At 41.8% G+C, this 14405-nt stretch overlaps 1 protein-coding gene across 11 annotated transcripts in view; it reads left to right on the top strand.

Moving 5' to 3' along the window:
* Positions 1–10327, top strand: part of RHOBTB1 (Rho related BTB domain containing 1) — a 124173-nt gene extending 113846 nt beyond the window's left edge. For 10 of the 11 annotated variants that reach the window (XM_058696428.1, XM_058696433.1, XM_058696426.1 and 7 more), the window contains 4 exons: positions 1735–1885; positions 4693–4781; positions 7518–7623; positions 8145–10327. In XM_058696428.1, the coding sequence (XP_058552411.1) occupies positions 1735–1885; positions 4693–4781; positions 7518–7623; positions 8145–8314 (516 nt within the window). In that variant the 3' untranslated portion in view covers positions 8315–10327. The other variant, XM_058696436.1, reaches the window with a different exon arrangement.
* Positions 10328–14405: the final 4078 nt, after the last annotated feature.

The following is a 14405-nucleotide window of genomic DNA, read 5'->3' as shown; positions in this document are numbered from 1 at the left end:
TAAGCATATGCACAGATACAACTGATATTAGAGTCACTGGAATAGGAATTAATTACAATACAACAGCTTCTTTATTTTAAAATCACATCAGTAACAGTGTCTACTTGCCAGGTTCTATCTACTGTAGAGGTTGCCTAGAAACTTGAAATGAAGACCTTGGTCAAATCCTTGATGGTAGTAACCCATACAGCTTATTTACCAAATCATAATTGTTTTCATTGACTATGTCTGAAAGGGGGTGTGTGTGGAATTTTCTTACTATTTCTGGGAAGTTCTTTGGGCCTTCCCTCTGATACATAAAGAGAAAGCTCTGTCTGAAAGGACAGTCCCTGTCTGAGGTGGCTGGTGGCCATGCAGGAGAATGACATAGAAGGCTGAGATAGCTTAAATGATTCTGGAACCACAACACTAGAATGCATTGACCATGAGACCCATGTAGATTGTGGAGAGAGAGAGAAGGAGGGAGAGATTAGATGTATAATAGAGATGTAATCATCTTTCTGTGGTATATAGAGGTTTGCTAAGCACCAGAAATCAGAAGTTTATAACTGTTTATCCTTCTCAACTTAGAAATCTGATTCTTAAAAACTGTTAGTGAAATACAGTACTTTATTATACTGTGAGCCAAACAAACCTTTGCTTCCTTGCCATGAAGGGTTTCTTGTACTGCACAGTGGCTCTGACCACAGACCTTAGAATTATGCTCCCCAAGTTCAAATCCCAGACACTGACTAGCTCTGTGACCTTGGATTTGGGACTTAACCTCCCTGAACCTCAATTTCCATACCTGTAAAATGGCAAAAATAATAGTCTCTTCTTCCTGGGGAGGATATAAGGATCAGAGTAGATCACAGTACCTTATGTATAAGAAGCCTTCAATTTTTATCATTATCATTCCAGTAGTTAAGACCAATGGTACTGTTCTGTACTGTGCCAGGGTCCGTCTTGTAGAGTTACTTAGAGTCTCTATGCTGCCCAGCAGTGTGCATCCTCATTGATCCATGCCTTGGTTCTCTAGTGAACTCCAGCATGTATTAATATTAGCAACAACTACAGGTACTCAGGAGACAGATTAGGTAAATCCTACAAAGAAGATGCCCAACCAACTATTCCCCAGATGTCCCAGGTAAGGATTTCTCTGGGTTCTCTGAATCTACTGATACCTGATAATGTTCCGATAATTTTGAATCTATGCGGTCGTGTCATAGGAAAAACAATGAAGTGTGTATATTGTGTTAGCCGCTATCGATAGAACGTTGGAATCGAGCCAGTCACTGTGGCAGCTAGGGTGGTTCCTCATCCTCTGTTTTGACATCTTAGAGAGCTGGGCTCTATCGTGTGTCAGCAACAGTGTGGTTTGCAGCTCCCCCCAACACCTATCATGTCGCTAGGAGATTTCTTTCCCCACAGTAGAGTATTATAAGGTACTTGGCAAAGAGAGCCCATAATGTCATCATACATTTACAGCCCATTTGTCTGATTTATAAGTCCAAATAGCCATTTAAAAATTCCAAATCAGGCTTTGTCAGGCAGCCCCACTCTTTTGTCATCTACAAATCACACTGTTATGTGTAAAGCAGTAAATAGTGAATGACTTCTATACACAGCCTCAAAGCAAGTGTCCCAGACTTGCCAATATCAAATCGTGCAGTTGGGATATTTATAAGCAGTGTAGCCTGAAAATGTACCCACTGCTTTCTTCAGCAGAACTTAGCTTTTTAAATAACGTTTCAGGTGTATCTCCCGAACATAAACAAGATGTCAATGCAAGCGGTATTGGATTATCTTTATACCAAGCAGTTGTCACCTAACTTGGACCTGGACCCACTGGAATTAATTGCCTTGGCAAACAGATTTTGCCTGCCACACTTGGTTGCACTTGCAGGTAAGGCCGATGACTGGGGGCCATGCAGCGTCTGACTGTCAGGCTTGTCAAAATTACACTTAAACAAAAATAACGTTTCCAGGGAATAAAAATTAATTTTGTATCACCCAACATAGGGCTGTCTTGTTCAGGGTGGTGGGAATTGATCAGATGTATCAGCCCAATTCAATTCCACAAATATTTTCTTAAGCACCTACTTTGTGCTAGGCCCTGTTGGGTGATGCAGTTATCAAGATGAGTAATGCATGATCCCTGCTCTTGAGACCGATGCTCTATGCACTCTGCCTCATTTGTGGACCATGGAATTTGAAATAAAACTATTGTGTCCATATTATCCATAATGTGTGCTCAGACACAGTCTCTAAGAAAGAGGCAGTAGGAGGCAGTGGCTAAGAACATAGGCTACAGAGCCAGATTTCTCGGGCTCAGATCCTGACTCCACCATTTCCTGGCTAGATGACTTCACACTTAACCACTGTGTCTCCGCTTTCTCTCTCTTTGGAATGGGGACCATGTTATTCTACTGTAGAGTTGTTACGAAGATTAAGGAGTTAAGATATATATATAAAGTTCTCAGAACAGTGTCTGGCACCTAGTAAGCATTATGTAAGTGTTTTTTTTTAAGCTATTTTAGAAAATGTTCTGACATTGTCAAGAGCATTTTGGGAGAAAGAAAAAAGGGGGACTTGGCTTCACTTCTCAAAATCTATGTGTCATTTCTGGATTTGTTCGGCTGGTAAGCTGAAACAGGTCTAAATAGGATATATATATTCACATACCTTTTTTTTTAAATGTAAACCTTCAGCTCCATTCACTGCAGGTGTCAGTTAGCAATCTGGGTGTTTGTCACTACGTTAGCTGATGCCTGTTAATCGTGAAGGCAGAAATAGTGCCAGTTTCATACATTGGCCTGCCTGTCCCCCTCATGTGGAAAAGTGCCTGAGCATATTAGCTTCCCAGTAAATACCTGTTGAATCATTAAGTGAATGAAAATGAATGTCGGAACAAACTAACTGGTTTTATCTGCACTTGACTTTCTGGCAGTGTCTTTAGAAAAGAAAATGTATTTCTCTGGACTCCAGGTTTCTACCAGGAGATCAAAGTCCTCCTTGCCTTGCTTCTTCCCCCACTGGAAAGAAAGAAAGAGATTGTTGAAGCATTGCTATTTGACTTTTTAAAAACTATTTTTAACCAGTACACCCAGAGTGTACTTATTTTTTAAATGCTAACTGTAGTAGGCTGCAAGAAGCAGTTCCTTTTTTCACAGGTAGAGATTCTGAACCATTTGACTATCCAGTTTTTACAAGTATTTATCCTTTGAGGATGAACTGATTTTTTTTAAATAGTCAAAACCAATTTGGAGCCAGATCTGCTGAAGAAGGTTTGTGATTAATCTTAAAATAATGCCATTTCTGCTTAAATATTAAGTATGGTGATGAAAACATGGGACTGACTTCTCCATGAAAGGAACTGAATCAAAGAGAGCTTCTCGGGTAAACGACAGACTTCTGTGCATCTTTCCTTTTGTTATTAAATGCTATCATTACTATTATGATTAATATAAAGCTTCCTAAGAAAATTTCCTTAATCATTTACAGTGTTTGGTTAGTACAGAGTGTTTAGAACATGTTTGTTTTTTTTTTTTTTAAATCAGTTTGTGGCGTGAAAATGCTTTGCAAACCTACATGTTAAAGGAATGTCAAGAAATGTTGCTATTAACTTGAAATTAAAAAGTCCAATGACTTCTTTGGAAAATTTAGTCCCAAATAGTTCTTTGTCAGTCCAGCCAAGGAAGATTGTGCCAAAGAAACCATTCAAACCTAGATCTCATATTGACCAGATAGAGGCACGTTGACTAAGATGTACGTAGAGCCAGAACAGAAGGTAAGCATGATTAAGACAGTTTATTGGACTAGAAGAATAGATGCAGTGGCTAGAGATGAAAAAAGCACCTTGACATCAAGGAGCTAGAAATGGGAGCCTAGATTGTACCCACACAGGTCAATCCCAAATGCAGGTGATGGCCCCAAACAGAGGCAAAGACAGTTCAGTCTCAGAGCCACTATCCCAATTCAGCTTCCAAGCCTTGGACGCAGCTCCCAGGCTTAAGTGGCTCTCCCAACCATATTTTTGTTACCTCTGGGTGAAGGTCTCCCCAGTCTTTAGAATCTAAGAAGCTGAGCAATAAAGATGTCACCCATCTTCAGCTGTTGAGACAGACATAGGCATTCACATTTTTAATTCCCCGTATAGATCCATTCCTCTGATACTCAGTCCCTCCACTGTCAGAGACTGTTGAGCATTGGAATGATAGGAGTGGAGAAACTGTCAAACAGGAAGATAGCAGAGAGTCTAGAGGATTCTATGAAGGTGCTGGATTCTCCAGAGCAGAACTATCCAATAGAACTTTCTGCAGGGATGGAAATGTTCTGCATCTGTGTTGCCCAAATATACATGTGGCTATTGAGCACTTCAGTGTGACTGAGGGTGTGAATTTTTAATTTTAGTTAATTTTAACTTAAGTTGAACTTGTCTCATGTGGCTGGTAGTTACCATACTGGACAGCGAAGGTCTGGAGGACTCTGGCTATTTCAGAAGTGCAAATGAGTGTCCCACAGTTGTTGGTACAGTGGCTGGAGACCAGAACTCCCCATGCTGACAGGCCACCCTGAGCTGAGTTCAGATGGCTACCAGAGCTGTGTCCCATGCTTCCTCTCCAGTTAGGTGGTCCCAGACCAGACCCTCTAGGCGAGATGTCTGGCTTACAGGGTATGGTTCAACTTTCTCCCGTTCTGTCTCTTCCCCAGAGCAGTATGCTGTTCAGGAGCTGACGAAGGCCGCAATGAGCGGCGTGGGCATCGACGGGGAAGTGCTCTCTTATTTGGAACTGGCCCAGGTCTGTAACAGTTTGCCTTTCACCTTTTCAGTGTGTTCAACCAGTTCATTTAATGCTGATAAAACATTCCGCTGTTGCATCTGTCTAAATAAAGATGTCACCACTGAGTCACAGAGGGCCCTGTGTACACTGAGAAGATCTGAGAGTTTCACGTTTCATGCACCATTCACCCTGCTGGGCTTCGTTTGAGAAAACAACAAGGACCCTACCCCACGCCAGCCCCATTGTCCCCCGAGGCACCAGCTTCACATGTGGGAGAACAACGTGGGGCATGATAGGGGAAGGTTTTGTCTCTCCTTGTTTGAATTCTTGGACACATATTGGCCAAGATCAGACAGTTTCTAGAACTCCACGAAGCCCTGTAATGCCCTACATCTTACTGCAGCTCTCCTGGGGTTTTCCAAAATCAGTATTTGTTAATATCAATATTGTGATTCCATAATCCCAGTACACACTTGCATTCTTCCAGCGAGGACCCAAGATCCAGCTCCAGCTTTGTCATGCATAACTTACTCAAGGCACAAAGCTAAACTCTGCCTCAGTTTCCTTATCATCCTGTCAACCTTACAGATTATTTTGAGAATCAAGTGGGAAAGAATGTCCAAGAAGGAGCAGTGAAGAGTAGAAGCCCTCTCACAATACAAGGCACCCATGCGGGATGCTTAGTCCCTGGCATAGACTTCACTGACAATGAGTTTACAGAGGAACTAAGAAAAAATTCTTCAGTCTTTTGTTCAGCCCACTGGCTTTGGTTTTCGCTCCCTTTCTGTGTTAGGGCGGTGGTTTACTAAGTCTTAGATCCTTCTCAGTTAAGGGAGAGGAAGTGGTTTCAGGGAGAATGGGGAAGGAAGTAGCAGGCCGAGATGGCTGGGATTCCCAAGGGGAAAAGGCAGAAGAGGACTTTACAGCAACCTGCTCATTGTAACTTACCATGCAACAAGTATTTTTATTTTCTCCCCACATATCAGACACCACCCTAGACAAAAGGACATGTGGCTACAAATGGTATGGGGCAATCATAGGCAGTGAGAGAAATAGAAGCATGAATTACTAAAATCCAATGGGAAACACAGCCTAGTAGACGTTACAATTAAAACCAAGAACAGACATCTGTTGCAGTAGGATTAGCAAGCTCCCATCAAAACCATGGGTTCCTGGGTGGCTCAGTAGGCCAGGGGTCAACCTCAGCTCAGGTCATAACCTCACGGTTTGTGGGTTGGAGCCCCGCATCAAGGTCTGTGCTGACAGCTCAGAGCCTGGATCCTGCTTCGGATTCTGTGTCTTACCCTCTCTCTGCCTCTCCCCTGCTCACGCTCTCTCTCTGTCTCTCAAAAATAAAATGTTAAAAAAAAATTTTTTTAACTGGTTGTCCATACTTGGAATCTGAGGTCTTTTGGAACAGGTCTGGAGCATAGTTTACAACTTGTGCTCTCTCCAGTAAATACTCCTCCTGGAGAAAAATGAAATGACCCAGAATTCCATATAGGGCGAGGCCATTGAGGTAATGATTTGCAGTTGTGTTGATTTGCTCTGTGTCCCTGCCCTGACACGCGTTGGCAGGAAGAGTTGAGGATGGCGTCTTCCATATCTTAGCTCATTCATTAGACCCTAGCCTAGTGGCATGCTGGGCTTGTTTCACAATGAGCCTGGGGACAGGTGAGACCCTGATCTGTTGTTGCATTTTCCAGTTTCCATGGTGTAAATCCCCTCACCTTAACAACGTGAAATTGCTGAACTCAGAGTAGGGAAGAAATAGGCACAACTGACTCCCTTGGGCGGGTGCAGGCCAACTCCAGGACACCAGTGCCCTAATATTACTTTCCAAAAGAAACCTGATATCAGGAGAAGTTGGAAGCATCAGCCAAAATTGTCTATAGTGTTGGGGTTGCAATTCTCAGAATTTTTTGAGTTATTTTCTGAGGACTTCGCCTTTCTTCTGGGCCTTTGTTCACGGTAGAGACGTGGGTAGAGAGGAAGCACCCTGTCACTTTCGGGGCTTCACCCAATCAAAGAAACCTCAGGACCAACAAACTGAATGGATGTCTGAGAAAGACGTTGACAGAGTGTGGGGTGTGGAGTAGACCTGCCAAATTTGGGGAGAAATGGGGAGGTGACTGTCGATCTTTGAGCACGAAGTCTGTTCTGATCACAGCTCCCTCAGCTGCTACCTCCCCAGGCACCTGCTCAGAAAGGAGATGCTGTGAGTGTCAACTCCCTGCCACCCTGCCCACACCACCCCCTCTTCTCAGGTAACCAAAGGACAGGTATAGGACAGTTACACATTCTGCAGTCTCCTCTTTCAGATCTTCGGCCCCAGCAAGTTGAGCTCTGACAAGCGACATAGAGTGTTCCATGGCCAAGGCTTCCGTAAACAGAGTTGGTGTCCCTGCTCCACTGCTGGCTGGCACCTTCCTGAGGCCACGGTCATTTGTCGAGAGTGGGCCATCGATGGGGGAGGCTGGGAGATAAGGCGCGCTCTCAGCTTCTGATCTGGCATGGTGATTATTTTCGGTGCGCCTATCACAGGGGCAAGGAAAGGGTGTGCCAAACACTGTATTTGGCTGGCGTTGGAACCATGGCCAAAGTCAAAACATTGTAGTCAAAACAAGAGGTTTACTGAATTAGTCACACGGGCCCTTTATCTCTTTCACCCTTCTCATGGCTTCCTATTCTTTGTGGCCCCACTTTAGAAAGCAGAGTCTGACCCCCCCCCCCTTTTTGGTCACTTCCCTGTAGTTCCACAACGCCCACCAATTGGCCGCCTGGTGTTTGCACCACATCTGCACCAACTACAACAGCGTTTGTTCCAAGTTCCGCAAGGAAATCAAATCGAAATCTGCAGGTGAGACTGTGGGTCCCTATGTGTCCGGCTCTCATCGCCTCCAACCGAAGCATTTACCTCTGTGCCCTTGGGAAGGTCCATGAGCAGCAGGCAGCTCATGGAGAATTCCTTGTGACTGGTTGGCAGTCACATGCATGTGACATGACACAAGGACTTGTGGGTTGGGAATTCTCTTTGAAGAACTTCATCCTTGAGGGATTTGGGTGGAGTGGGGATCGGGGTTCCCTGCTGCACAGCCTGCCGAGGTTGTTGCTCGTCCTTGTCTAGGGGGGCATGCCTAGGGCCAAGCCTACACTCTGAAGTCAGGCGGTCCTGGGTTCAGGTTCTCTGTGCCCGGCTACTTCAGGCAAGTGATGGTAATTCTCAAAACTTGCCTGTCATTATCTGCAAATGGTCCTACACACCGGGCTGTTGAGAGAATATATAAGAGAACATATATGAGAAGCATTAGGCACAGAACCTAGAATATGGAAGCATTCGATGAACCAAGAGTATTATCATCTTCATCTTTCCTTCATCAGACAACCAGGAATACTTTGAGCGGCACCGCTGGCCCCCTGTGTGGTACCTAAAGGAAGAAGACCACTACCAGCGCGTGAAAAGGGAACGAGAGAAGGAAGACATTGCACTAAATAAACATCACTCGAGACGGAAGTGGTGCTTCTGGAATTCATCTCCAGCAGTCGCCTGAGGAGGAAGAGAAACAAAAATCAGTAATCTGACACACACTTTTAAAAGCACTACTGTAAAATTAGTCCTATTATTAGAGATAAGTCGTAGTTCAGGTTTCAGGCACTGATCTTCCTCCACTTTTGTGCATTTATCTTTGTTGGGATCAAAGCACAAGCCTCCCCATCAATGAGCCTGGACAAAAAGGGAAGTTGACGCTCACTGCATTCCTTAAACCTATATGTATATTTTTTGTTAGAAGGCTTAATAAACTTTAGTCCGTTATTCCGTTTGTTTTTATACAAAGGAAAAAAAAATCCAGCTTTCATGTTTCAAATTCCAAATTGGAAAATATTTTTATATGGTCTCTTGTATTTTGTTGAAATGAAAATACTATGTATTACTTTATTTTACAGGCCACAAATTAACCATGAAGTCACCCTGTGATTCTCTGCCCACATGACCACCAAGCATTATTACATAATTAGAGGGTTATCCTTTCATTGTAAAGTAAAGGGTTGGAATGAAATTCCCCCAAGCGCAAGTTAGAGAGTGTTTAATCTTTGTTCTGCTGAATAACATTGGTATAATTACCAAGTCAACTCCAAGAATGTGTATTTACAATATTTGCCGTGTAAGTGCTAGTAATTATATGGTTATATGTGCCATGTAAAATACAGTGATATCAAATATTCTGTTGTTTAAAATGTCCAGATTCAAGAGGATAATCTTTATAATCATTAGAAGGGCTTATTAAATCCCAGCATTATCCAGGGCAAACCCACCAGTGGACCTGAATACAAAAGATACCGTAAGAGTGTTGGTGTTTGGATTGCTGTGTTCGGGTTTGTGTCACGCAGTATTCCTTGATCTTGCCATGCTTCTGCATGCAGATTCTCTAGTGACTTGAATCGAGATGGGCGAGGGAAAGATCTCCAGACTTTGTCCCATCGTCTTACCAACCGAAACAGGCTTCCTCAGGTCTCTCACCTGCAGCCAACTTCACTTTGTAAGACACGCATTTTTAACTCTTCCCAGGGAAAATTCATGCCACTGTAGAAGTAGGCTGAGGCAGAAGACCCACCCCTACTGAGATTCAGCGGGGCCTATGAAAGCGCAAAGCTGGAGGCTGGGTCGTCTGAGGTCCCTGCATTCTCCAACGCAGACAGGAATCTTCTTCCAAGAGTCTAGGAAATGGTGCTATTGTGAGTTAGTCCTGACCCTTTGTCATTCTGAGTTTTCAGTGTTAAAATAGAAAGCATTGAGCAGGGGAGCTTTATAGAAGCAGTCAATCATTGCTTCTCTGTACATTAAAACGTTACAGCACTCATACAGAGCATTTTAAGGCGACAGCTCCATACTTGCCATGGGATGTTGTATGGCGGGGGCTAGGGCTTATTTTGTTGAGAGGTCAACTTACTGATGCTAAAGGCTGTTGATTTTTTTTCTAGTTGTCGGAAGTTAGAAGAGAGTTGAGTCTAAACCCAGTGTTGACAACCATATGCATTTGAAAATCTATCCAGATTACGGATGGACATTTATTTACTGGCAGTGGATACACACCAGATACAAGAGTTTGGAGAGGCCCAGAAATGCATCACCCTCTCATGACAAAGGAGAGGGCACTAGAGTAGAGATGGGATGGTTGTAAATGCTTTTACTTTAACTTTTGGTCAGTGGGGCTGTAAAGCATTAACAGAAGGAGAAAGGAGACAGAATGAGAGGATAAATGTCAAGACTCAGGACGATTTGACATATATCCCACCATAAAATGGCAACAGTTGAGTTTTTAGTGAATGGTCAGAGTTGAATTTATACAACCAAAGCTCCCATGTGATTGTAATCTTGCCAAAATATAATGGACATGTAAATGAACCTGGGGAATAAGCAATAATATCCACTAGTGTTTGTCATCAGCTACTGTAACCAAGTGGCTGGTTCATTTGGTTGATGCTGATTATGGCCTTTAACCATGGTGGTTTGTTTTCGTGTTTTTTATTTCACAAAAAGCCAATAAAACTGTTTAGCTATAAAATGCCTCCTTTTTGTTTTTAAGGACTACCAAAATATCATGTGTATAATTTTAATAGCTTTAAAAACAAAGTCAAAATGATAAAGGTGCTGGGTCATGGGGGCTGTGTGTGCTTCCATAACAAGGCATGTTAATGACCGTCATCTTTTTGGTATTGCCAGCAGACAATCAAATGCCAAATGAGGGATCTGGTTCTTTGTCCTTGGATAATACAGTTATGTCACTAGACATGACAGAGCATTGGAAAAAGCAGAGATGGTGTGAGGGCCCCTGGGTGGCTCAGTCAAGCGTCCAACTCCTGATTTCAGCTCAGATCATGATCTCATGTTTTGTGAGATCAAGCCCCACATTGGGCTCTGTACTGACAGCCAGAGCCTGCTTGGGATTCTTTCTCTCTCTCCCTCTCTCTGCCCCTCCCCAGCTGGTGCTCTCTCTGTCTCTCTCAAAATAAATAAATAAACATAAAGAAAAAAAGAAATGGTGTCTCTACCCTAATGGATTTATTATAGTCTGGGTTTGGACAATCCTTCCAGCAATTAAGTGAAAGGTTGCATTTTGGTCTTAATGAAGATCAATCTTTTCTTTAGAAGCAAACCTAAGAAAGACTATGGGAAAATCTGTAAACAATTTCTAGACTTCTAGTTAGTATAATGTCTACCCAAACTCAGAGGAAAGAAGGCTCTCCAATGAGATCTCATAGCAGCACTCTTCTGAGTGGCATATCTCCTATAACTCCATGGAAAGGAGTTGAAAACTATACAAAATAACTGCAGAGAAAAGACAGTGAGATTTCCAACACCTTCCCACACCTTTCAAAGGTGGGTAGTCCATATCATGACACCATTTACATAACATATACCAATGAAGTCCTACCTATAGGAAGCACTGATCTAAGTTTCTCCCAGAGGAATGCCTGGCAAATCATCAAAGATTTCAATATTGGCATTATAATACCCACAAATCCTACTGGTTCAGAGGTAACTCAAGTATTTTCTTTATGGACATTCAAAGGCAAGAATTCAGTGTTGCTAGGAATTTTTTTTTCACATTTGTTTCCATTTTATGGTATATAAGTTATCAAAATTCAGTTTTCATCACTGTGACATTGACTTCTACTAGTCCGAGGAAAAAATAAAATGAATCCTGAGTTTCAAAACTATTTTATGAGTATAGCATTTCTGAAATGAATGCCTTTCTGCAAGCTAAAGATTTACCAGGCTATTTCTTTTCTTTTTATTATTTAAATCAAAGTTAGTTAACATATAGTGTAATAATGATTTCAGGAGTAGAATTTAGTGATTCATCACTTACATAGAACACCTAGTGCTCATCCCAACAAGTGTCCTTAATTCCCATCAACCCATTTAACCCTTCCCCCCCACCCATCTCCTTCTAGCAACCCTCAGTTTGTTCTCTGTATTTAAGAGTCTTTTATGGTTTGCCTCCCTCTCTGTTTTCATCTTATTTTTCCTTCCCTTCCCCTATGTTCATCTGTTGTGTTTCTTAAATTCCACATACGAGTGAAATTATATGATATTTGTCTTTCTCTGACTTATTTGGCTTTTTTTAGAGCATAATATACTCTAGTTCCATCCACGTTGTTGCAAATGGCAAGATTTCATTCTTTTTGATCGCTGAGTAATATTCCATTGTATATATAAACCACATCTTCTTTATCCATTTATCAGTCAGTAGACATTTGGGCTCTTTCCATACTTTGGCTATTGTCGATAGCACTGCTATAAACACTGGGGGGCGTGTGCCCCTTCAAATCAGCATTTTTGTATCCTTTGGATAAAAACCTACTAATGCAATTGCTGGGTCATAGGGTGACTCTATTTTTAACTTTTTGAGGAACCTCCATATTGTTCTCCACAGTGGCTGCACCAGTTTGCATTCCCACCAAGAGTGCAAAAGTGTTCCCTTTCTCCACCTCTTCACCAACATCTGTTGTTTCCTGAGTTAATTTTGGCCATCAGGCTTCTTCTTGAATTGGGCATTTCTTTAATCCAATACTCTAATTGGATGCTAGTGGACAAGTAGCAATAACTCCTCTTATCTAGAAGAATGTGACTATTGCCTTAAAGATACAGAGAAGGGGCACCTGGGTGGCTCAGTCAGTTAAGCATCCAACTCTTGATTTGGGCTCATGTCATGATCTCATAGTTTGTGATTTCAAGCCCCGAGTCAGACTCCATGCTGACAATGCAGAGCCTGCTTGGGATTCTCTCCCTCCCTCGCTCTCTGCCCTTCCCGCACTCACTCACACTCTCTCAAAAAAAAAAAAAAAAAAAAAAGATATAGAGTTAAAAGTTAACCAAGGAGAATGTGTTTCTGTTATATGTGTAATGAAGAAGCAGCTCAACAAAGCAAACAAACAAACAAAATGCTAAAGATAATTTTAAAAGAGAAAAAAAGAAAAACGGAGAATAAGCACTGACCAAAGCCACACTTCAAAGTTGCAGTAAGCACTCTGAGACACAGATGTACTCTGTTTCAAAATGCCAAGTTTTGAGATTACTCCATATCTTATGGCTGAATTTATTTTCGGATGAAGACTTTGCTTTCTTGAATTTCCAGTTAGAAGGCAGGTGATGTATGCAACATGTAAAGACACTGGTGTGGCAACACTGGTGACTTGTAAACGCAATGCTTCTGTTAAGCTGTTCTGTTCCCTCTGGCTGGACTTGAAAACTCTATCTTGTGCCTTTAAATTGTATATGTTTACTTAAACAATTTAGATTCATGGTTTTTCACTGGGTTCATGTGTAGGTGCCTCATAAGTTAGGTATTATCTGACTACAGTCTACAAAATATGGGAATAATTTAGGAGCAGTAACTCTTGGGTAGAAACCAACCACATAGTTGCACATCCACAGGCATGAAAGTGGTAGAAACAATGATAGGAGACATGAAGTGAATTGTCAGCAATCACTCCTATTGCTCACAAAAATTTCTAGGAACACAATGTCTCAGTTACACAATATCCAGTAGAATGTAGATGAAATGGGTAATACGCAAATGCGGCCCCATGCAAGGAGTATTGGAATCCTTTGAGTCTAAACACATTCTCAATCCAAAGACGAGAATGGTTAGATTTTTGCAGGCAATCATTGAGGAAAGAACTTGATTCCCTTCTCTCTCTCTCTGCTTGGATGCCCACGGTGAAAATAAAGGAAACCTCATTTAAAACCAATTTGACAATAAACTTCATATATTGAAAAAAAATAAAAAAATAAAATGAAGTCAGGAAGCCCTGAAGGGGGTGCTCTCACACATGTACCACTCCGCAGCCTGCATAAACAGCAGAAAGAAGAATTATCTTGACAAGAGAGGCATTTTTCACATAAGAATTTCATCTCCTGCTTTTAAGAAAAACAAGGAAGATCCCTCCCTGCCCCAGCAACAGCGCACTAACCTGCAGCCAATGAGAAACACTACAACCTTAAACTCTTGTTCTTCTCCAATGAACTGCTGTTTAAACAGCGGCCTTCAATTTCCTCCTAAAACCTAATAAAAGCTGACCTTCCCTTTGCCTGTGGTTCATCATAGCTTGTATGTTCTGAACTGCAACTCCACTGCTGTTCCTGAATAAACTCATTTTGCTAGGAAGTAACTGGCTATTTTATTTTTTAAGATTGACACAACCAAAGTTTGGGCATTTTATTATTATTATTATTATTATTATATTATTCCCTCCCAGACTAATAAAAAGAAACATCCTTTTGCTTTGATGATTCATGGTGGTTCTGATCAGAGTGGGTATCTACCCAGGGGATAAGCTTTTGTGTGAAAAGATACACAACCTCCCTAAGCTTTAGTCATCTAAAACATGGGAATGGTTTTCACTTTTTTGGGTGCAGATTAAATGAGATGATTTAAGCAAAGCACTTGCACAGCTCCTGGCATATAGTAAGCCCTCAGTAAATGAACCTGTGATCTAAGCATGTTGACTACCAAGATAAGAAATCTGAGATAGTACAACACTGCATGTTTCAGAATAGAACAATGTGGGCTTTTCCTCTTTTCCTTAAAACCTTGCTGCTTAATGCTTCATGAAAGCGATTTAAAAATTAATAAA

The sequence above is a fragment of the Neofelis nebulosa genome, chromosome 13 (genome assembly GCF_028018385.1).
Source record: "Neofelis nebulosa isolate mNeoNeb1 chromosome 13, mNeoNeb1.pri, whole genome shotgun sequence".
Lineage (NCBI taxonomy): Eukaryota > Metazoa > Chordata > Mammalia > Carnivora > Felidae > Neofelis > Neofelis nebulosa.
Note: the sequence above shows the minus strand (reverse complement) of the source record. Positions and strands in the feature narration are given on the sequence as shown.